At 47.9% G+C, this 24,440-nt stretch overlaps 1 protein-coding gene across 1 annotated transcript in view; it reads right to left on the reverse strand.

Moving 5' to 3' along the window:
* LOC308133301 (activating signal cointegrator 1 complex subunit 3-like) overlaps positions 1-24,440 on the reverse strand; it is a gene marked incomplete at its 3' end in the record, with an annotated part of 78,216 nt that overhangs the window by 14,489 nt on the left and 39,287 nt on the right. The window contains exons 8-9 of the mRNA XM_080500604.1: positions 21,512-21,637; positions 1,927-2,130 (exon numbers count right to left, since the gene is read on the reverse strand). Of these exons, the coding sequence (XP_080356730.1) occupies positions 1,927-2,130; positions 21,512-21,637 (330 nt within the window). The remainder of the gene's footprint in view (positions 1-1,926; positions 2,131-21,511; positions 21,638-24,440) is intronic.

Raw genomic sequence — 24,440 nt, forward strand, 5'->3', positions numbered from 1 at the left:
GAGGAACCTCAGGGTGGACGAGGAACCTCGCGGTGGACGAGGAACCTCCCGGTGGACGAGGAACCTCGCGGTGGACGAGGAACCTCGCGGTGGACGAGGAACCTCGCGGTGGACGAGGAACCTCGCGGTGGACGAGGAACCTCGCGGTGGACGAGGAACCTCGCGGTGGACGAGGAACCTCGCGGTGGACGAGGAACCTCAGGGTGGAAGAGGAACCTCGCGGTGGACGAGGAACCTCAGGGTGGACGAGGAACCTCAGGGTGGACGAGGAACCTCAGGGTGGAAGAGGAACCTCAGGGTGGAAGAGGAACCTCAGGGTGGAAGAGGAACCTCAGGTTGGACGAGGAACCTCGCGGTGGACGAGGAACCTCGCGGTGGAAGAGGAACCTCGCGGTGGACGAGGAACCTCAGGGTGGAAGAGGAACCTCGCGGTGGACGAGGAACCTCAGGGTGGACGAGGAACCTCGCGGTGGACGAGGAACCTCAGGGTGGACGAGGAACCTCGCGGTGGACGAGGAACCTCGCGGTGCCTCAGTTCAGATCTACTTTTCCTCTTGGCCAATCTGTGTAATGTAACAAGTACATTTCTCCATTGTGAGATCAATAAAGGCTTATCTTATCTTATCTTATCTTATCTTATCTTATCTTATCTAAATATCCTGCAGGCTTTGGTCGCTTCTTTCTCATGATGACAGACAGAAGAAGGTCTGTAGACGTCTGACTTCGTCTGCCGTGATGCTTGACGTCAGAGAGGATCGTTCACGTGTCCCAACAGACACGACGCCTCCACGGCGTTTCACAGGTTGAGCTCACGAGTCGGACGGCGAGTCTTTTCCTCCGCAGACCCGAGTCTCTTCGTCAGGCTGCTAAAGGTCAGTCTTGGTCTCAACGGGCCACAGAACCTCGGCTCTGCGCTCGCTAAATCCCAAACTTGTCTTCTTGCTAATTATTGCTTTGCGTCTTGTGCCGAGGCCGAGACTTTATTCATGAAGTCAATCGCAAACAGTAGATTGTGAGACCTTCATTAACCTTTTGTCTCGTATCGATTCCTTCACGTCCAACTCAGATGTTTTCGGTCTACAGGTAAAAATAAAGGGACTGACTGTTGATTCACTGTTCCAATACTGTGGAGGGAAGTATTACGTCCAGAGGAAGGTGAGGGGTATTAGATAGATAGATAGATAGATAAATACTTTAATGATCTCCAAGAGAAATTCACAGTTCCAGCAGCAGCAATATGGAAACACAGGGGCATGCAGGGTTAAAAAAAAAAGCAATAGATAAAATAGAAGAAATATAACTTCAGTATAAACAATAATTAAGCAAATAATTAAGCAATAAACAAATAATTAAGATAAGTAGTGTGTGTGTGTGTATTATATATATATATATATATATTTTGCTTTTTCTCAGGGCAATTTAACATCACAGTTTTCACTTCAAAAAAAAAATATAATTTTGGATACTTCCAGGTGTAAAAACAACGGCGTGAGGAAGAGTTTTTACCGTCACTGCACTGATAGAAAAGGTAATAATCGTCTGATAAACATATATTCAGTGGTTTAACAAGCACGGATCACGGTTGTATTGGAGTCCTGAGAACAGCAGAGCCGATTAAGCCCTTTGGAGAAAAGAGTGTTTTGATCAATCCAGTTGTCCTTGACCGGCCAACATCCCAAAGCCTCTGCTGGATCCCAGCTGCTGAACCTCTGCAGCGGCTGTTTGAGTTCCAGCAGAGCACATTTGGTTTTCATGAGGCTGCAGACTGAAACAACAGCCGGCAGTTACCGAGTCCTCAGAGGTACAGCAGCTCTTTAAAACATGCTACAGGAGCTGTGTGTGTGTGTGTGTGTGTGTGTGTGTGTGTGTGTGTGTGTGTGTGTGTGTGTGTGTGTGTGTGTGTGTGTGTGTGTGTGTGTGTCGCACCTTGAACTCGTCCTTCTTGATGACCCCCCCAGGCTGCAGATGCTGGCGGATCTCGTGGAGAACGGTGAGCATGGCGATGTTGGTCTTGCCGGCGCCGGTGGGGGCGCAGATGAGGAGGTTCTCGTTGGTGTTGTACGCCGTCTCAAACACCAGCGACTGGATCCGGTTCAGACGCTTCAGCCCCTTGAAGACCAGCTGGCCGACCTGAGGCAGCGAGGCGAGGGCGGGAGGAGGGAAAGGAAAGAACAAACATCCATGTGAGGAGGACGACAAAAAGCGAACGTCTCAACCAGAGACATTGGGAAAGGGAACCATCCAGGGAGAACATGGGAACCAGAACTGTGAGGGTGCAGGAAGTCCAAACTGGGACAAAAAAAAAGATTCAAAATATGGAAGTCAAACTGTGCCGTCAGATTCTGAATTCGAATTTCTAACTCTGAATTTTTTTACCATGGAAATCAGACTTGGAATTTTAAAAGTTGTCGAATTTCAAGTACGTATCATTTTTTGGCTTCTGATTTTTTTTTGAACATCGAAAAATATTCAGTGTGTAAAAATTCAATGTGTCTAAATATTCAGCTGCAAACAAATTCAACCGCAAAAATAAATTCAGCTGCAAAAAATTCATCTGCAAAAACAAATTCAGCTACGAAAAAAATTCAGCTACGAAAAAAAATTCAGCTGTGAAAAAAATTCAGCTGTGAAAAAAATTCAGCTGTGAAAAAAATTGTGCTGCAAAAAAATTCAGCTGCAAAAAAATTCAGCTGCAAAAAAATTCAGCTGCAAAAAAAATTCAGCTGCAAAAAAATTGTGCTGCAAAAAAAATTCAGCTGCAAAAAAATTCAGCTGCAAAAAAAATTCAGCTGCAAAAAAAATTCAGCTGCAAAAAAATTCAGCTGCAAAAAAAATTCAGCTGCAAAAAAATTCAGCTGCAAAAAAAATTCAGCTGCAAAAAAATTCAGCTGCAAAAAAAATTCAGCTGCAAAAAATTCAGCTGCAAAAAAATTCAGCTGCAAAAGAGCCAGAATCTCTGTGTCATCAGGACGATCAATCGATTCCTGTCTCCTTCACCCAACATCCAATCAGCTGAATTTTTTTTCCGGTTGAATTTTTTTACAGCTGAATTTTTAGACACATTGAATTTTTACACACTGAATATTTTTAGATGTTGAAAAAAAAATCGGAAGCAAAAAAAGATACGTACTTGAAATTCGACAGCTTTTAAAATTCAAAGTCTGATTTCCATGGTAAAAAAAATTCACAGTTAGAAATTGGAATTCAGAATCTGACGGCACAGGTTCACCTCCATACAAAACATCTAAAATGACCCCAAAACACCTTTTTAAATCCTAAGACAGCATTAATCAACCACACTGGTCCTCATTAGTACATATAAGGAGTAAGTCCGGGGTTTGTATCTGTGATGCAAATCATATAATTGTTGCTGAGGAAATAATTAGGCTGCATTATCACGATCACACCAGAAGTCAAATTATCAACGAGCAGCATTCATTATCTTCAGTTTGTCCATGAACAGATGAAACCCAAAAAGCACCGCGACTCTCATGTCAGAAAAAAAGCGGAACAAGAAAATGATGAGTCAAGATTCTGGTCACGACCAAACGTCTGTTCAGGGAATAATTGTGCAGGTGAGGAGGCCCGAGTGTTTCAGTTCTGCTTATTTCCATCTGATTGAGGACTGAGGTAATGTCATCTGAAATGACTCCACAAAAATAACAACAAAACAAAGAAAACAAACCCTAAGATGAAGCCACTCATGTCACGATTGTACCGATCTCTCTGTGAGAAGAGGATTTTCACCAGGAAAGAAGAACGTCAGCGGCTGTTTGCTGTGGGTCGGTTTGCTCAGTTCAGAAGACTCGAGTCAAACATCAGAGCAAGACTTCAAAGACAAAAGAAGTCAGACGTGGACAAACCGCTACGTGTGGGACGAGAAGACCACGTCCGACGAGATTCATGACAACCACTGGAGGCGCAACAAACTTCCTCCGTCGACGATGTGATTCGACTTCACGATGCTAAATATGTGTTGAATCCACGATTCTCCTCATAACTGTTGTTTTCTCATGATTTACACTTTGACCCCTTCAGACAAGAATAACCGGCGTGAAAACGATCAACTTCCTGTCCTGATTTCAGAATAATGGCCCATTCATAGTGTTTTAATGACACTTGCCACAGAACCGGAGACGCCACACACTGAAAGTGCTGCAGTTTGCATGCCAGGCCACTAGATGGTGCTCTGTAATGAAACCACACACACAAGCATGCCGAGAACAGTTCACACTCTTGTTAAGCTGTCCTTTCAAAAAGTGTCTCCACGTATGCAGATGATGGTGTAGTTAAGAGTAACTATACACTCCGTTAGAGAAGTGTGGTTACATTTTTATTTCCCCATTCAGAAGAAGAAAAGGACCGACACTGCCGACTCGTGGCCTCACATGGAAACTGCATCGTCTTCAGCAGTTCTGCCGTTTCCATGTAAAGAGAAATCCTTTTTACAACGTCGCCGGGGAAGCATGAAACTTTCCTGACCCTACAATGCAGAAACGATGCTTTTAAGTTGAAATGTCGGGTGACCCGGGACTCAGAACCTCCTCATGTTGAGACGAGCACAACGACTTTTCAAAACAGTTTTCTGAGACGTGCAAACACTCAAGTCATCGAAACAAAAAAGCAACACGTTGGGCGAGAACATCTTTTCTGCCGTGAAACATTGTGAGAGCAGAGCCTCGGTCCGTCTCTCCTCAGAGGTCAAAGGTCGATATTGAAGGGAGGGTGGAGCAGAGGGGGAACGACACGTCCCCGAGGCTTCCACCGACCGTCGCTGCTTTTTCAGCCCGTGATGGCGAGCTGCGGCTGCACGGCGAGCGGCATGGTGAGTAGCGGCCGCATGGCGAGTAGCGGCCGCACGGCGAGTAGCGGCTGCACGGCGAGTAGCGGTCGCACGGCGAGCAGCGGTCGCACGGCGAGCGGCACGGCGAGTAGCGGCCGCACGGCGAGTAGCGGTCGCACGGCGAGCGGCACGGCGAGTAGCGGTCGCACGGCGAGCGGCACGGCGAGTAGCGGCCGCACGGCGAGCGGCGGCGGCTGTAGAGGAGGTGTGAAGGAGGAGAAACGTGTGTGGCAGGATCAGCTGTCACTCAAGCTGCCCTCCGTCTGCCTTCGCCATGGCAACAGAGTGGCTGATGGCCCTCAATCTCACTGTGCTGCTGATAAGCTGAGAGACGGTCACTGTGAAGGACAGCAGGACACACACACACACACACACACACACACACACACACACACACACACACACACACACACACACACACACACACACACACACACACACACACACACACACACACACACACACACACACACACACACACACACACACACACACACACACACACACACACACACACACACACACACACACACAGGTGACTCACTCTCCTCCTGAATGTGTCCAGAAAACACCAGAGCACACAAACATCTTGATTTCATTCCGCCTGTGGCTTCAGTGGAAAACGTGGAGGCGGAAGCTTCGAGCATCAAAATGTCTTCTTTCAAGATTCACACAAAAAACCATGTGTATTTGGATTATGAAAGTGATCTATTAAACACACAATCCACACGCCGCCGTACGTCTCCACTCTGAAATCAGACGGTAGTGAAATGCAGATGAGCTGCTGGTGATTCTGCCGGCGTCCCTACAGGTAATCACATGTTTTCCGGCGTCCCTACAGGTAATCACATGTTTGCCGGCGTCCCTACAGGTAATCACATGTTTGCTGGCGTCCCTACAGGTAATCACATGTTTTCCGGCGTCCCTACAGGTAATCACATGTTTGCCGGCGTCCCTACAAGCAATCACATGTTTGCCGGCGTCCCTACAAGCAATCACATGTTTGCCGGCGTCCCTACAAGCAATCACATGTTTGCCGGCGTCCCTACAGGTAATCACATGTTTTCCGGCGTCCCTACAGGTAATCACATGTTTTGCGGCGTCCCTACAGGTAATCACATGTTTTGCGGCGTCCCTACAGGTAATCGCATGTTTGCCGGCGTCCCTACAGGTAATCACATGTTTTGCGGCGTCCCTACAGGTAATCACATGTTTTGCGGCGTCCCTACAGGTAATCACATGTTTGCCGGCGTCCCTACAGGTAATCACATGTTTGCCGGCGTCCCTACAGGTAATCACATGTTTTCCGGCGTCCCTACAGGTAATCACATGTTTGCCGGCGTCCCTACAGGTAATCACATGTTTGCCGGCGTCCCTACAAGCAATCACATGTTTGCCGGCGTCCCTACAAGCAATCACATGTTTGCCGGCGTCCCTACAAGCAATCACATGTTTGCCGGCGTCCCTACAAGCAATCACATGTTTGCTGGCGTCCCTACAGGTAATCACATGTTTTCCGGCGTCCCTACAGGTAATCACATGTTTTGCGGCGTCCCTACAGGTAATCACATGTTTTGCGGCGTCCCTACAGGTAATCGCATGTTTGCCGGCGTCCCTACAGGTAATCACATGTTTTCCGGCGTCCCTACAGGTAATCACATGTTTTGCGGCGTCCCTACAGGTAATCACATGTTTGCCGGCGTCCCTACAGGTAATCACATGTTTGCCGGCGTCCCTACAAGCAATCACATGTTTGCTGGCGTCCCTACAGGTAATCACATGTTTTCCGGCGTCCCTACAGGTAATCACATGTTTTGCGGCGTCCCTACAGGTAATCACATGTTTTGCGGCGTCCCTACAGGTAATCGCATGTTTGCCGGCGTCCCTACAGGTAATCACATGTTTGCTGGCGTCCCTACAGGTAATCACATGTTTGCTGGCGTCCCTACAGGTAATCACATGTTTTCCGGCGTCCCTACAGGTAATCACATGTTGGAACAATTAAGTGGTAAAACCACATTGACTATTAAATCTTCAGAGGGGTTTTTCCGTTTTGGGATTCCTGTCAAGCTTGAATTGTTTTCCTACAAAACTCAGGTGCATGTGACCAGGGACATGGCGGTCCTGGTCTGCACGGTCTGCAGACTGAAGCTCCAGGCTGGAGTCGGTCTGCAGGTTCTCCAGGTTCTCCACGAGCTCTTTGGAAGGTTTTCCCTCGTTTCCTTTCGCCCTTTTAACACGTGATGGAGTGACTGCTGACTTCTGGAGGTGCAGTGGTGGACGTGCCAAACACCATGGGACCCTTCAAGACCTTCAGGCCTTCAAGACCTTCAGACCTTCAAGACCTTCAGACCTTTGTTGACTTTCAAGACCTTCAGACCTTCAAGACCTTCAGACCTTTGTTGAGCTTCCAGACCTTCAAGACCTTCCAGACCTTCGTTGACCTTCCAGACCTTCAAGACCTTCCAGACCTTCGTTGACCTTCCAGACCTTCAGACCTTCGTTGATCTATCCAGCCAACACGGCAACCTTTGCTGCTCTGCTGTTCATTTCACGGCACCAACATCTTTATATTCTGATCAGAACTTTGCTTTGGGAGAAGCCTGGTGGTCTGCCGTCCCACTGCTGAGTCAGGCCGATGGCGACCAGTTGTGTTGGGCTGAACCCCAGTGGGACCACCACACAGTGACTCCAGGTGTGCTCTCTACCTCCGTCACTTCTCCCCCTCGCTCCTTCACTTAATCCACCGCCTGCTTTCCCCCGTGTTCCACCTCTTTGCTGCCTAACGGCGGTTCAGGGTGCCTAAAGCTTAGACAGCACTTTTATTTATTCAACAGTTCATTAGAAGTATGTCATCACTTTCCTCTTCCTCCCTTCGTCTCGCTCCGACACTCGGAGAAAGAAATAATTCAAGCTTGTATGTCAGGCAGGGATTGGCCGGGCGCTGCTGGGGAGTCGGCCCCGCAGCCCGGCGGGGAGGAAGACGTTATTAATGCATCAAAGAGCAACTTCATTAGAGTCCACTTCAGCTCCGGGGGGGGGTCCAGAGGTTCCTGCTGAACAGCTGCATGTACATGTGGACATGACGACTTGGTCAGTCCGTGTCCTCTGAGGACGGAAAATCACAGCAACACACGTCTTTCTTCCCCCACGTCTGCCGGTTGACCTGTCGAACAACAAGCTGATGATTAAGGTTTCCACTTACAGGCAATATTGCTGAAACGCTGTTTTCCCATTTCTTAATGGCCGAACGACTGAAACATTATAAAGCTCATTTACAGGTTTCTCGTTCATATACACACTGTGTTTGCTGACAATGTTGTTAATTAAACCCTGGAAACTTTCTTTACCCCAACAAAAGCAGCATGATCAGGTGAATTAGCTTGTTGCGTTAATAATTGAACTCATCTTCCTGACTTTAACTTCAGGTCGTGACCGATCCAAGCAAACTCATTATTTTAGTACAAGTTGTTCTTTATGGGATCCACACTGCTGCTATGTGACAGGATTTCTTCTCCTGAAGTCAAATTATGGATCATCCATCATCCATCCGTCCATCCATCCATCCATCCATCCATCCGTCCATCACCAACACGTGGTGTCATAAACCTTCTATCACTAAATATGAACGTAGAGCAAAGAGAAGGCTAAAGGACTTAGTTGCATAATTAACCTGAAAACAAACGTTACGTCAGTGAATCACTTCCTCCATCAATCACTGGAACATTTATTTATAAAACCCTTTCCAGCGCTCAAGCTGACCAAAGTGCTGTCCAGTAAAAACGGACGGCAAAATGAGAAAGAGAAGAATTAAAAGTGAACCAGAGTAAAAACGTATGTTTGAGTAAAATCCCGGCGGGGGTGAATTGTGATTTGAACAAATGATCCCAAAGTTTCACCTGCTGATGAAGGCAGCCTCTCTTCTCCTCCCACTGTTTACTTGTGACTAATGCCACCTAATTACTTATTGATGGCTCATTTACAAAACCTGATCTATTGCTTCCAGCTCTATCTGGAGCCGGTCAAACTCCGCCGCCGCCGCCACACCCAGCCTTGCTAACGAGGACCAGGTTAGAGGCAGCACACAGCGAACAGGCCGTCCCTGGTGGTTGCTGCTGGGGCACGACAGCTGCGGGGCTGCGGGGCTGCGGGGGCTGCAGAGCTGCGGGGCTGCAGGGCTGCAGAGCTGCAGGGCCACGCTGATCCCAGTCACCGACGGCAGGTGACTGGGATCAGCATGGCCCAGTCACATAATTGGGCCGACGGCAGGTGACTGGGATCAGCATGGCCCAGTCACATAATTGGGCCGACGGCAGGTGAGCATGGCCCTGCAGCTGAGCATGGCCCTGCAGCCCTGCAGCAGAGCATGGCCCTGCAGCTCTGCAGCCCTGCAGCCCTAGGCTGCAGGGCTGCAGAGCTGCAGGGCCACGCTGATCCCAGTCACTGACGGCAGGTGACTGGGATCAGCATGGCCCAGTCACATAATTGGGCCGACGGCAGGTGACTGGGATCAGCGTGGCCCTGCAGCTCTGCAGCCCTGCAGCCCTAGGCTGCAGGGCTGCAGAGCTGCAGGGCCACGCTGATCCCAGTCACCTGCCGTCGGCCCAATTATTTCCCCCCAAGCCCAAGTCCACCCAGCGCTCACTTATAAATATTCATTTTGGATTTTGGACTTACGGAGCGCTGAGCTCCGTCCAGGCGTCGCCAGGCTGCTGCACCGAGCCCCGTCTTGATTTATCGACTTCGCCCGTTTGTTACGAAACGCCGGCGTCCCGCTACTTCTTAAACATGCTAATCAATGCAAATGCATGCCTGCCCCGGTGTTCACCTTGAGGTAACGCATACATGTCGTAAATAGAACGTCGTCATCATTTAATGATCTTTGGAAATCTTCAAGCAGTGTTTTTGTTTGATGCTCTCTGTGAAGCTTCTCCAGCTTCATTGTTATGCTAATGGCTGCACACGCGTCTTCCGGTTGGAGAATCCAGCTGCGGCTGCCAAAACGTCTCTCAAGGGTGTGATGTCCGTGTGGCGGGGAGGTACTTACTGTGCTGCGACGGACGTTACGCAGCTCTTAACGTATGGAGGAAGCGCCGCTAAACCGTCGCTCATCAGGAATGAGCACGGGAACAGAGGTGAGCGGCGAACGTCCAGCTGCACCTCGTCTGGACGACACAAATGTCCCTCCTACATTATGCAGGTGAGTGGGGCTCATTACCCACCGGCTTGTTCTTCGCCATTTATCCATTTTGAACAATGAAATTAACGTAAATCAAACCAACCACGAGAGGGAAATATCAAACTGGAAAAACACCATTAGCCGCATCTATTTTTGATGAGAACTTAAAGGGAATGTGGCAAATTAGAAGCTAATTTGACGATGAATGCTCTTTGGAAAAGCCAAACTCGGCTTGAGCTGGACACAAAACTTGCTACAGGAAATTCTCGCACACAAACTTTTCTCTGGTGGCGACAAAACAAGACTTGCTGTAAAATATTATAATTATTTATAGTTTTTTCAAAGTTAATGTCTTCGCAGCAGAACAAGGTAAATGTCAGGACTTGACCAGGACTGAATTGTAATGTCTTAATGATCGGCTGCGGGCGTCTCTAACGCAGCTCTGGCGGAATCTCTCCAGCCTGGAAAGGTTAGTATTGATCAAGTCGGACAAAGGGAGGAAAAAGCGGCGAACCAGCAACAGGGTGAAGGGTTGATACACAGGAGGAGAGGACGATGGCCCAGCAGAACACAGGGCGGCAGGTTGCCTTATTGGGGTTCCACTCCACAGAGCATCCGTGTAAAAACACCCACGACGGGCAGGTGAAGGTCACAGCTGGACCGCGGAGCAACAGAAGAAGGGGGTCTCATCTGGGTATTCAGGTGTCCATTAAAGTCCAGGGATTGGGTAAAGAGGGAATGTGTCTCTGGGGAAACGTCCTGGGAAACCTTGGCCACTGCCACTCCGGCGGATCTTTGTCCGCCACGTCTTCCCCACATCAGCGCCGCTGCAGCCATGTTGGCTCTGAGTAAAAGAAGACAACTGTCCCTGAAGCCTGCAGTGGAGCCCAGATGGTTCCAGCACCGTTGGAGGAACAGCCACTTCCTGACCTCTGCTTCCATTAAGGCTCAATCCACTGCAGTATGTGGGACATGTCCGACCAGGGGGGGTCCAGCCTCGGTCCTCCGGGGCCCCTTGTCCTGCAGGGTTTAGCTCCTCCCACTTCAACACACCTGATCGCAACGAGGGGCTCCATATTGGATCTTTTTCACTGCCTTGGTCATGACATTTTTGATTTTATGACATTTTGCACTGCTGTTATTTTATTTTATTCTATTTTCTTGTGTTTATACTTATTTATTTATGTATGTCAGCACCAGGGCAGACGGCAAATTTCATTTCACTGTGAAACCTGGCTTTTACTGTTGAAATGACAAATAAAACACCTTGAACCTTGACATCATCATTAGACTCAGGTCTGCTGAAGCAGGGACAGACTAAAACCTGGAGGACGCCGTCCCTCCAGGACCGGTTTGGACGTCCCTGTGCGAGACAAACCAATCTGAACAACCTCCGGGACATAAACTGCACGTCTTAGTGCCACACAAAACCTCCAGGTGTAAAACGGGTCAAGTCTGTTATGGCGGCCACCATTTCTGCTACTTCACAATATAAATTGGCCATTTTTAAAAATGTTTCCACCAAAATTTCCACCAGAAGCTTTTTTCTGACCAGGGCTCTAGAACACTTTAATCACACCTCAGATAACAAACTGCCCATCTGATCAATCAGCCGCTGACTGAAGCTCATCACGCCGACATTAAGCCGCGGTGATGACACAGACGGCAGAGCCAAGTCCAATTGGCATCATCAGGAGAGACGCCAAGTTAATTAAGCTGACAGGAGTTGAGAAGACTTTATCAAGTGGAAATGGAAAGAAAACACATTTACAGCCAACAAGCTCATTTATTCTCTTTTCCCCAAACTGCACCCGGTAGTACAGGACGCCCTGCAGCCGGGAATTCTCACCAACAGTCACATTGTCGAGGTCAGAGGGAGGACAAGCTCCGTCACCACCACCAACTCACGACTCAGACTGCACTGGCCTGAAAGCAGCTTCATTTAAAAATATATTCTGCACACATATATATACGTTAGGACCTCGTACATCTGCAGTCAACCCTTTAGCATGGGGGTTAAATAAAGTTTGTAATGAGAGCAGCTGTTAAGGGGGGGGGGGGGGGGGGGGGGGCAGCCGCCTCCAGCAGGACTCAACAGTTTCTTCCTTACGAGGATCCTCAGGCACTGAGCCTTCTCTGGCTTCACCGGAAACATCTTGCTGAAAGTTTCTGTATAAAGAGACGGATTGATTGAGTGGGTGACTCACATAAAGCCATCATTCTGGTGTGTGTGTGGGTGTGTGTGTGTGTGTGTGTGTGTGTGTGTGTGTGTGTGTTTGCTACCCATAAGCCCATCTTGGTCCAATGCTGAGTGGGATAGAAACTGACAGGCTCATTAACACAGCGGATCCACAGCCTACGGCCATATGGGCAAACTGGGAGGACTGGGAATACCCCACCAATCCACCAGCCACTTAAAATACACTAATTGGTCCAAGATAGATTGCAGTAAATGATTCAGCGGCTGCAGTTTAACACCAGTGTCGTCCACATCTATTGGCGTCCTGTGTATGTGGGCTGAGCTCTGAAACTGAGACTGACAGTCTGTGTGTGCATGGAAAGCCTCCGCTGCCATATTTATTCATTTATTGATATTTTTGCGGGCTGTCTTTGCAGTTTGTGTGACTGCGTGTTTACTGTAGGAATCACTATATGCGCGCCTAAACTAATTAAATTCCTCTGTGCGTCGGCAATGGGAGGCTAACAGATATAATTGTTGTCGTTTTCACGCCGTCCTTTTAATTACTTTCTGGTTCCATTTCATTCCATTTGAATTGACAGCCTGATCAACTTTTAATTGCCAGTTTTTTGCAAAACGGCTTATCGGCCTGTTCCAAACCTGCATGCGGAGAACGGAGTGACCCGGCCAAACACACTCAGGAACACACACACACACACACACACACACACGCACACGTCCATCCCAGGACCTATGGATTCCCGTGCACGTGCACGTGCACGGTGGCTCCCACCGCCCTGCAACAGATGCACGGTGGAGTTTGACAGAGTGAGAGTCGGATGCAGCAAACAGGAGGCACATTCATTTCCCTACTGAACAGCAGCAGGAGGAGGAGGAGGAGGAGGAGGGGGAGGAGGGGGAGGGGGGGGGGAGCCGGGAGGACGACGGAGATAGCGAGGAGTGAGGTAATCCATCACTTCATCCGTAAGCACCTGCTGAAGTAGCAGAGAGTCTTGGGAGGCCGAGACCAGGGAGAAACAAGGAAGCGTCCGCCTCACAGCCAATTATTCAGATTTCACAGCGAGTCACAAGTAGTGCTGGGAGAGTGAACCCATGAAGCAAACACCATGTGATGTGATGAATCTGTGCCGGGGAAAAGAAGTTTGCTTTGCGGCGGCTGTGGCCCAGTCCCCACGAGGGGAAGGGACTGCCCTACGTGTACTACAGGCTCGGCAGTATAGAACCTGCAGAAACTGCAGAACGTCTTGCAGAACGTCTTCAGCCCCTGAGCCTCGTTCAGCAGTTTCTTCCTGTTAAAGCCACGTTTTTATCCGTTCCACAGTCTTTTCTGCTGCGGAGTTGTTGGCAACGTGCCAAGAAGTGACTGAGCCACATAAGAGCCACGTAAGACGGTCGGCCCATCGCTCAAGCCAGGCTGTGTGACAAACGTATAAAAGAAATGTTTAACTTTCTATTCAAAATTTGGAAAAAAAACAAACATTTGGTAGGGAAGAAGAGAATTAAGACAAAAGTCACTAGTTTAGTCAGTGAAGGAGCTAAAATAGTAAAAAAAGGTGGTAATAGTACAGTTTTGTATGGAAAACCTTGCTGGACATACAAAAGAGATGAGAATGAAGCAATAGTGACGTTGCAGCAGCTTTACACGTCGATGACATCAGATTTCACAAGGTTTTGATTTGTCGTGTCTGATGAACAGCCAAACGTTAGAATCTCCTCCAAGGCCCTCAGTCACGAGTCTCTACAAACCGAACGACACTTTCTCTGAAGTTTAGCAGCAACGACAGCCGACTGTCACACGTCGGCGTCTTCAGCAGCATCAACATGCAACTGGTTGAAGAAGAGAGGAAGAAAGAAGAGAAGAGAGCAGCAGAGAAACTCAAGCTGAACTCCGTCCAAATCTCCTAATTAAGACTTTAATCAGAAACAGCTCATTAAACCTGCAGGTGACACTTTTGCCTCCCGTGGCCTCGAGGGGCGTCGGTGATAATGAGGAGAGGCAGAGCGACGCCTGTCAGACGGAATATTTACCTCCGTTTAAACAACAACAAAGAATTGTTCAGGGCTCCACTGCACTCGTGACGATGCAACGACTCACTCTGAAGATTCAGAGCGTGAATAAGAATTATGAAAGAACTGCAGCAAACCTGCCTTGGAGAAAAACTAAATGTTGTGGAGGAGCGGCGAAAACAAACAGCGCCCACTAGTGGCCACACGGAAGAACCAAACAAAATGTCGAAGAAAGGTCAACGCGATCTCAAGTTGTGAAGATAACTTGGCATCAATACCAACATTTGAATATCTCATCATGATGCTGTCCAACATGAAAGTGTTTTTTTGTTTTCTCAGGAAAACTCAAACATTGAATGTTGAACTGCCATAATAAAGCACAACTAAAATACAATAATTGTTATTAGATATTCTTTTGTCTGTCAATTAATCAAAATGTATATGTAACAGTCAAAACCTTAATATATAACTAAATAAAGAAACTAAACAATGAAAATGCACAGCAGGTATATTTCTATGTGTGTGTCATTTGAGTGTATTTTCACATACAAACGTAAGATTTATTGACTTATCGACTATTGATTTAATCACTTTTAAATTGCATTGGGAACCTTGAATACAGGCAGTTTGTGTTTAGTGAGTCCAGGCATGTGTATGTATAGTGTGTGTGTAGTGGGGGGGGGGGGGGGGGGTACGTCAAACCTGGATTAGGAAATGCAATCAAGGTGGATTAATTATGGATGGAGGGCTGTTCACTTCTGCCTCATCTTTGCTTTCCGCGGAGGGAGGAAGAGGGGGGGGGGGGGGGGCAGCTGTCAGCAGCCTGGAGAATCAAAGGCTGCTGAGCCACGGAACAATCTGGAAACCAGGCCTGCTCACCTGTTGGCATCAGGACTTCCCCTGATTGGACACGGCGCTATTCTCTACATTTAGATTTTAATCACTGCACTTTGGACTTCAGGCCGTCAGAACAGCTTCAGGAAGTGGAGGAGGACGAGCTTCACTCCTGAACCTTCACCCAACTCGTGCTAGCAAGCGCACGACGCCAGTCAGAGTTCCACGTGGAGGCCGGATGTGTCTGGGCCGTTCAGAGGAGGTTCTTCAAAACAAGGTGAGCTCAACACAGCCCGCCAGCAGCCTGATGCTCTGAGCCCCTCACATCCCGTCAAACTCCTCATGAAGCTCAACACCAAATAAATGTGTTCCGTTTCAATCTTCCCAGCAGTTCGGAGTTGAAATTCCAGCTTCTGGCGATCAGTGCATGACGGGAATGTCAAACTGAACGCCTCTACGATCGCGTACGACAATTCTGTTTGATCAACGTCTTTAAATTAAAGTCAATTTCTTTACTTTTCCACAGAACAAAAGAAGGTTTTGACGGTTCTCTGTAGCAGATTCAAGGACAGTCAGGCTGTTTGTTTGGAAAAGCACTCAGAACCCAGACAGTGATTGAAGATGTGCTCAGAAAGTGAACAAACACAGACACAGGCCACGCCGGCCATGTGTGAATGCTGTCCGTGGACTTCAGTTCAGCATTCAGCTCCATGATGGCCACTGGGACTCACCTCCTCCCAGTGCAGGAGGGGCCACAGCAGGGGGTCAAACTGGTTCCAGTTGAGGAGCCACATCCACCTGATCTGACCTCTGACCTCTGGAGGCCGACGAGTCCAACGTAACACGTTAAACTGCAGATCTGGACAAATGCAAAGTCTTTCCTTCTTTTCATCCTTTTGTAACTGCAGGAATTTGCCTATTTGTCTATTCTGAAATTTACATATTAAAGTTAATGTGATATTATTATATTTGCAAAAAAAAACAACCCTCAGTCACCTAATCTGGACGTCATATTTTTATTCAGGATTAAAACAATTTGTCATCATCTGGAAACATTTTTGGAGTTTACATGTCTAAAGTATCACTTCACATGTCTTATCCATTCACTCACTGGGGGGGGGGGGGGGGGGGGAGGGGCTCAGGGTTTGTCCATCTTCTTGTGATGTTTTTCTTTGCTGCTGTTACCATTAATCTAAATAAATACTTTTTAAAAGAAAGTTTTCAAATGATTAGGCGGCTTAGTGTTAAACATTTCTTACATTATCTGTAGCTTTTGCATTTTGTGTCTTTTGAGAGTTGAGGCATTAACATTAGTGATGTGGTTTTACTGATCCTTGTTTTAATCTTTATTTGTTCTCTTGCATTCGTGTCAAAGGGTAAACACTCATGTTGCTTTTATATCCGTTGTAGGAATTTGCATTTGTGTTGTACTATTTGCATTCCGTCATGACTTATGTATTTTTCTTGTAGCTTTTGCATTCATGCTGTGGATTCTATATTCATGTTGTGGATTTGACATCCATGCTGGGGCTTGTGCAGCGTGGTGAAGAGCTCCGGAACGCCCCGAGGGAGGGATGCAAGTAAAAGATAATTTAGAAACAAAAACATAAAACAACTTTTGATGAATCATACGGTCCCCGTTTATAAAATCCCGTTGAAAAAGGCTCCGCGTTTCCAGATCTCTGAGTGTCAAGCTGCAGATATTCCCGCACAAAGTGGGAGGGAAGAGTCATTCATTATTTCTGCCTTTCAAGCAGCCCACGCACGCCGAGGCTCTCCTGTAGCTGCTAAAGAGCAAAGCTCTCTGTGTTCCTTAATCCCCCCCCCCCCCCCCCTCCGCAAACCCCTTCTCGCTGGAAATGTGTCACTTCTCGCACCGCGTTCGCAGCCTGAGTGGTTCCTATCAATTAGCATCGCGGTTCAGACGCGGTGCAGTGGCGTGTTTGCCGTCAACGCCGCCGTCTCTATGTGAGCTCCGGCGCCCGTCGGGCTGCGAGGAGCAGGAAGTACATCACCGAGGAGACGCAGCGGCTCCGTTTTGATCCATCAGAACCACCGAGGAGTTCCACTCGCTCCCGCACGGCAACACGTCTATTTGGTGGAATTAGGGAGGCTTTTACCAACGTGGCGAGAGCCGGACGCCCGCACCCCGACTCATTAGTTAAAAAGCATCTAATAAATTCCCCACTTTTAATGTTTGGCAGTGCTATTAAAGACCCGTTTCCCTTTCAAGCTTTCAATAAATGACAATCGGCACTCAGTGTAAACGGAAGGGAGGGGGAGGGGGGGGGAGGGGGGGGGAGGGGGGGGGGGGTGTCAGACTTTGCAGGCTGCCTTTCAAAGCCCTCCTAATAGCACGTAAAGACTTATTAGGTATTGTGCGTTGGCGCTTCGGAGGAGCGAGGCACTTTGTTCCAGAGATGCCCAGGCTTAAGCTAATGAATAGAGCCGCTGCTCGACTGGAGCGAATTCACATCGCTCAGCAAGAAGAGGCTCCATATCAATCTAGATCAGTTACACTGGAACTCTCAGAGATGAAGGGGGAGGCTAGCAGTGGGCTGGGGAGAAACTCTGCAAAGAGAGAGAGAGAGAGAGAGAGAGAGAGATGGGCCTTTCACAAAGTGAGAGAAGACAGAGATGGAGCGTCAGATCATTTACTCCAGCCTCCTCTCGTCCGCCTCGCCTCGGAAGTCGTTGCAGGATCTGCAGAGGCAGGGATCCGGCGACGTGGGAACGTCTGACTGACAGCACACACACCGACTGACGGACAACTTCATGCGGAAAAATAAACAACTTCATGGTTTGTTTTCCTTCCAGGAAATGATTTCTTCTTCCACTGCAAAGACGCCGGTCCAGAATCAACCAGTGAGGTTGAGATATAAGTCAGAGGGCCAAATGCAGTGAAATAGGTGAGAAAACGTCAAGCTTTTGTATTGAAGACAGTAAAAATATCTGAATCTATAGATCTTAACCGTGGAATTGTGACAAATCTATTGATGGATTAAATTGAGCTTTCTGAAAATGCTGGGACTCCGTGGAAACGTGGGAAAACCCAACGTGTGTGAAACGCTGCTCCTGTAAGTGTGCACTGCACCGGCGCATTGATCCGCCTGGATTCTGATCCTGGACTCTTGAAGTTGAAGCAGAAGGTTCAGGACCGGAGACGAACACGTGTGACTGCATGGAAACCTTCTAGCTGCAGCGGCAGCGCGTCTCCGTGGCAACGGGCCGGCGCCTAATGGAGGGACTAATGCTGGGAGCCTGGCAGACACACCTGACGAGGATCGGAAGTGACAGGCGTCTCACACACACACACACACACACACACACACACACACACACACACACACACACACACACACACACACACACACACACACACACACACACACACACACACACACACACACACACCTGAGCCGCGTCATAAAGTGTGGGAACAAGAGCAACAGTGCAGGTGTGATTAAACCGTCCGTTCATCAATTTGACACGGCGCCGCCAGCGTGCACGTGCACGTGCATCCGCAGACCCTTAATTACACACACACACACACACACACACACACACACCCTGGCACCGGATCCTCTTATTATGACGCCCATTAGCATGAGTGACGGGAAGGTTAAGGGAGGAGAGCAGCTACACCAGTGGCCTGAAGTGTGACAGAATGTGTTTGAGCTTCGGCGGGACGAGACTTTAGTGGCTTCATAAACAAAAGGCCAGACTGAGAGAGGAGGTCGACCTTTAGCTCCTTTAGCTCCTTTAGCACCTTTAGCACCTTTAGCACCTTTAGCAGCGCCGCATCTTCACCGCTGACGCAGTAGTGATGGATTACTGAGGATTACAGAGGACACTTCAGCAGACAGGACGGGAGCACAGCTTTTAAAAGACAATGATGTGTGCTGGAGTCCTCCTCTTCCTCCTCTTCTTCCTCCTCCTCCTCTTCTTCCTCCTCTTCTTCCTCCTCCTCCTCTCTTCTTCCTCCTCTTCCCCTCCTCCTCCTCCTCTTCCTCTTCCTCTTCTTCCTCCTCCTCTTCCCCCTCCTCTTCCCCCTCCTCCTCCTCCTCCTCCTCTTCCCCCCTCCTCCTCCTCCTCTTCCTCCTCCTCCTCCTCTTCCTCCTCCTCTTCTTCCTCCTCTTCCCCCTCCTCCTCCTCCTCTTCTTCTCCTCCTCTTCCCCCTCCTCCTCTTCCTCCTCCTCCTCCTCCCCCTCCTCCTCCTCCTCCTCCTCCTCCTCTTCCCCCCTCCTCTTCCCCCTCCTCTTCCCCCTCCTCCTCCTCCTCCTCCTCCTCCTCTCCCTCCTCCTCCTCCTCCTCCTCCTCCTCCTCCTCCTCCTCCTCCTCCTCCCCCCCCCCCCCCCCGATACAGTGGGAGCTGTAGGCCCAGTATGAGTGTGTTAGTCGGTGCAGCTGCCAGTCAGGCTGACGGGTCATTGTGTGTGCTGACAGGCGGCTGAGAGCTCCAGCACTTCCACTAAGCGAGGCCATCAGTCAGCGGCCGTCCGGCCTGTTGGCTCCGACGCGGGATAACAGGGAGCGCATGTGTCCCGGGGAATCAGCAAACTCTCCTGGCAGCCCAACAGACGCGGCTTGTTGTCGGTACAGAGGTCGTCCAGACCGACGTACAGCTGCTGTCGTGACGGCCCGGGAGGGCCTCCGCTCTGGTTCTGTCATTACCCCACCGTGCGGTCACACACAACACACCGGACACAGGTGGAGCAGGTGGAGCAGGTGGTGCAACCAAACAGAGAGTCGGGACTTCACAACACTTCCTGACGACCAATTCCTCTGTTGGCTAAATAAATGTTTTCATTACAAATAAAAAATAAAACACCGTCGAGCATTTTGAACATTGTCAGAGTTTAAAATGTTCCGCCAGCGCTTCATGCAGGAAGTTAGCACGTTAGCACGTTGCAGTTAGCCTCCCTGCACCTTTAGCTCCCTGAACACTTCAACCGTTCAGCTGGTAGAACTCATGAGGTCAGTCCAACAATCCATGGGATTATTGGTTAAATGATGAGGCAGCAGGTGGGTCTGAGGCGGGGGCGTCGAGTAGGTCCACGACGGAGCCGCCATACCACACCTGGAGCCGCCATACCACACCTGGAGCCGCCATACCACACCTGGAGCCGCCATACCACACCTGGAGCCGCCATACCACACCAGCACCACCTCCGCGTGGAGCGGTTGAAGCGGAGGCGTCCCGTCGTCGCTCGTGACGCCGGAGAACAGAAGGAAGTAACGTTACCGTCGCCAACGTTTGCTAAATTCATTTACTCTCAATTGTGCAACGTGAGCTTGAGCTCTGCGGTGCTGCTAGCTAACCGTGTTTGTGTTTGGTTGCTGTTTGTAGCTAGTGGCTAAACAGCTGTGTTTAGCTAACGTTAGCTAGAAATAGCATATAAAGCTGGCATGAATGGTAACGGTGAGCATACAGCTAGCAGAACACCGCTATCGAGCCACAAGCACCATAAAGGTTAGAGCTGCTAGCGACGGTAGCAAGCAGATTGTAGTAACTGTTCAACGTTACGTTCGCCAACTCATGATTAGCGTTAGCTCAATCACGTTGTGGTCGTTTCCCAGTGAAACGCATTATTAGACGTTTGCTAGCTTAGCATCATGATTCACTACACGGATGTTAGTTCACCAATGAATGTCAGCTAACGGAGCCGAAGCGATGACCGTTAGAATAGTTCACTATTCCATTAGACCAGAGTTTTTCAACCTTTTAGAGCCAAGACACACTTTTTTGTTTGTAAAACTCTGGAGTCACATCTCCACCTGAAAATGTTAAAATGTTAAACTCTGCAGCCTCTATTAACAATATAAAGTCTTTCTCATCAAAGTTTTATCAACAGGAATCCAGTAAATCCAGAAAGCAAGGACTTTTTTTAATAGTGCCTCCCTCAGTGTGAAACCTGGACCTGATGGATGAAGAGCTGAGATCCTGGTTTTCAAAAACTTCTCCATCACTGTCACTGACACAGTACTTTGATACAAGATGGTAGCAGGAGGTGGAGATGAACCACACTGACGTCTGTCACTTTACATTTCACCGGCAAAGTTCTGTGCTGCCCTCTAGTGGTGAAGAGTATTTATACAGGATTACTCTGCAACACACTGTCGCTGTGAGAGCAAAGGTTTTTTTCAGAATAAAATGTGATAATGTCCCACGGCTCAGCTGACGATCTGGAGGAAACACCAGTGTGGTTGAAAAACACTGTTGTAGACAATCGCCCCAATAGTCGTTTTAAAAATACTCGTTCACCCCAGCCCTCAGTCGGTCAATTCAACGTGTGAGCAAAACCTGACAAATGAATAAGGACGACAGTGTTGGAGATGTGAGGTTCTACCATCAAGCAGTGTTCTCAAACAGCAGGAACACATGAACCCCAGTTGGCTGCAGTCGGTTCTGACAGTTCAATGTAGACCAGCAGAGAGGCGGTCCTACCTCGTCCAGGTCCGAGATGTAGACCGGCTTCTCTTCAAATCCGATGGGCATGGGCTCATTGGGCGGGATGGACACCTCTTCATACATCTTACAGTTATCTCTGAGGATCCCCTCCGGCAGCATCAACTGGATGTCAAGCAGAAAGACACAGTCTCACACACGGGACTTTAGAGATCCAGAAGGCCTTTTGAATCAGAACATTCCGTCTCACACACGGGACTTTAGAGATCCAGAAGGCCTCTTGAATCAGAACATTCCGTCTCACACACGGGACTTTAGAGATCCAGAAGGCCTTTTGAATCTGAACATTCTGTCTCACACACGGGACTTTAGAGATCCAGAAGGCCTTTTGAATCAGAACATTCCGTCTCACACACGGGACTTTAGAGATCCAGAAGGCCTTTTGAATCTGAACATTCCGTCTCACACACGGACTTTAGAGATCCAGAAGGCCTCTTGAATCAGTCCATTCCGTGATCGCGGCCGATCCTCCATCAGGCCTCTGTAAGAGTCGACTGATGATGAGGATTATTTGTCAGCTTTCTGGTACACAGAGTGAAAGGTTGTTGTAATTCCAGGTTCAGAGTTGACCACAGTCACTGAGAATAATTCTAGGAGCAGAATTTGTCACCTCTTTTAAAAGATAAATGTAAATGAGCTGCTCTCACAGGCCCTTTTCACCCATTTCAGTACATTTAGCTGTTTCAGCTATTTAGCTTTTTCACTTCACCTGCAGCAACTTGATTAACATTTAAGTCCACCTAAATCAGATTTGCACTTTTAGTTCATTTCAGTCATTTCTCGTTGTCTTAGGGTTTGCTTTAAAACCTTTAACGTGTTTCTCTGCACATATCAAACACCCGGTAAAGCAGCAGGTTCTCGGTGGAAGTAAATGAGAGAAACTCTGAGATTTTCCTTTATTTGGATTAAATCCCGGTTATCTCACTTTGGAAAGGCGGCGTGACGCACATACAGATTTTACTGCATCGACTATTCAACCTTTCTTTAGTTTTCATCTTAAAACTGTGGGACTGGTTTTACTGTAAAAGACAATTTTGTGCGCAAATAAAATAACGTTTTAAAGAAGTCCACAAAGAGCCGCTGACTTTTAAAACTAAGCTGGAACCAAAACTTGCATACTCCCACAGCCTTCTGCCCGCCGAGGGATTTTTTCACCGGGCGAGTTTTGTTTCTTATCTTTAAATACGATTCATCTGAATGTGCATCACTTCTGCTGACGGCCATTTAAAAGCAATTGAAGAGAGCAGGAACAGCCAGAGTCAGAAATCGAAGCCCAAATCCTCACATGTCAGGCTGCATACCAACGAGCCAGCCAATCAGGAGACGGCAGCAAATAATGCATCACTGCATGCGACAGCGTTCAGTAGGAAACAAAGAAAAGCTCCTCTATTCAACATGTAGGGTGATGTTCTGCTGCATTCCTACCCCAGTCCTTTATTTTGACACATTCTCCTCCATGTAGCGTGCAATAAAGCCGTCAGACCGACGTGATCGCAGTGCAACCGTTCTCTTGACTGTGGATCATACCAATGCACTTTTCTAATTATTGTTGAACGTCTGTTATACCACTAATATACTAATATGTGTATAAGAACTGTAATTCTACACTTTCCCACAAGATGCTGTCGCAAATAAACCTGCTGCTCATGTGGATCCGTTGGGTTTTTCTCTGTTAAAAGCACTGAGAGACGACTGTGTTGTGTTCGGTGCTTTATAAATAAAGTTGGATTGAATTGAATTGTAGAGAGTCACTCTAAGGTCCAATGTATCCGACAACACTTTGGGTGAAAATGCACCGTTTTTACGTTTTTGTTGCCACCAAGTTCGGTTGTTATTGCAGCGACTGTCAAAATAAAACTACCAAGTTGGATTGTTTTTGTGGCGACTGTCAAAATAAAACTACCAAGTTGGATTGTTATTACGGCGACTGTCAAAATAAAACCGCCAAGTTGGATCGTTATTACGGCGACTGTCAAAATAAAACCGCCAAGTTGGATCGTTATTACGGCGACTGTCAAAATAAAACCGCCAAGTTGGATCGTTATTACGGTGACTGTCAAAATAAAACTGCCAAGTTGGATTGTTATTACAGTGACTGTCAAAATAAAACCGCCAAGTTGGATCGTTATTACGGCGACTGTCAAAATAAAACCGCCAAGTTGGATCGTTATTACGGCGACTGTCAAAATAAAACCGCCAAGTTGGATCGTTATTACTGTGACTGTCAAAATAAAACCACCAAGTTGGATTGTTATTACGGCGACTGTCAAAATAAAACCGCCAAGTTGGATTGTTATTACGGCGACTGTCAAAATAAAACCGCCAAGTTGGATTGTTATTACGGCGACTGTCAAAATAAAACCGCCAAGTTGGATCGTTATTACGGCGACTGTCAAAATAAAACTGCCAAGTTGGATTGTTATTACAGTGACTGTCAAAATAAAACCGCCAAGTTGGATCGTTATTACGGCGACTGTCAAAATAAAACCGCCAAGTTGGATCGTTATTACGGCGACTGTCAAAATAAAACCGCCAAGTTGGATTGTTATTGTGGCGACTGTCAAAATAAAACCGCCAAGTTGGATTGTTATTATGGTGACTGTCAAAATAAAACCACCAAGCTGGATTGTTATTACGGTGACTGTCAAAATAAAAGCGCCAAGTTGGATTGTTATTGCGGCGACTGTCAAAATAAAACCGCCAAGTTGGATTGTTAATATGGTGACTGTCAAAATAAAAGCACCAAGTTGGATTGTTTTATGGCGAATGTGAAAAAAAAAACACCAAGTTGGATTGTTATTACAGTGACTGTCAAAATAAAACCGCCAAGTTGGATTGTTAATATGGTGACTGTCAAAATAAAAGCACCAAGTTGGATTGTTTTATGGCGAATGTGAAAAAAAAAACA

The sequence above is a fragment of the Blennius ocellaris genome, assembly GCF_963422515.1.
Source record: "Blennius ocellaris genome assembly, chromosome: 8".
In the NCBI taxonomy this organism is placed as follows: Eukaryota; Metazoa; Chordata; class Actinopteri; order Blenniiformes; family Blenniidae; genus Blennius; species Blennius ocellaris.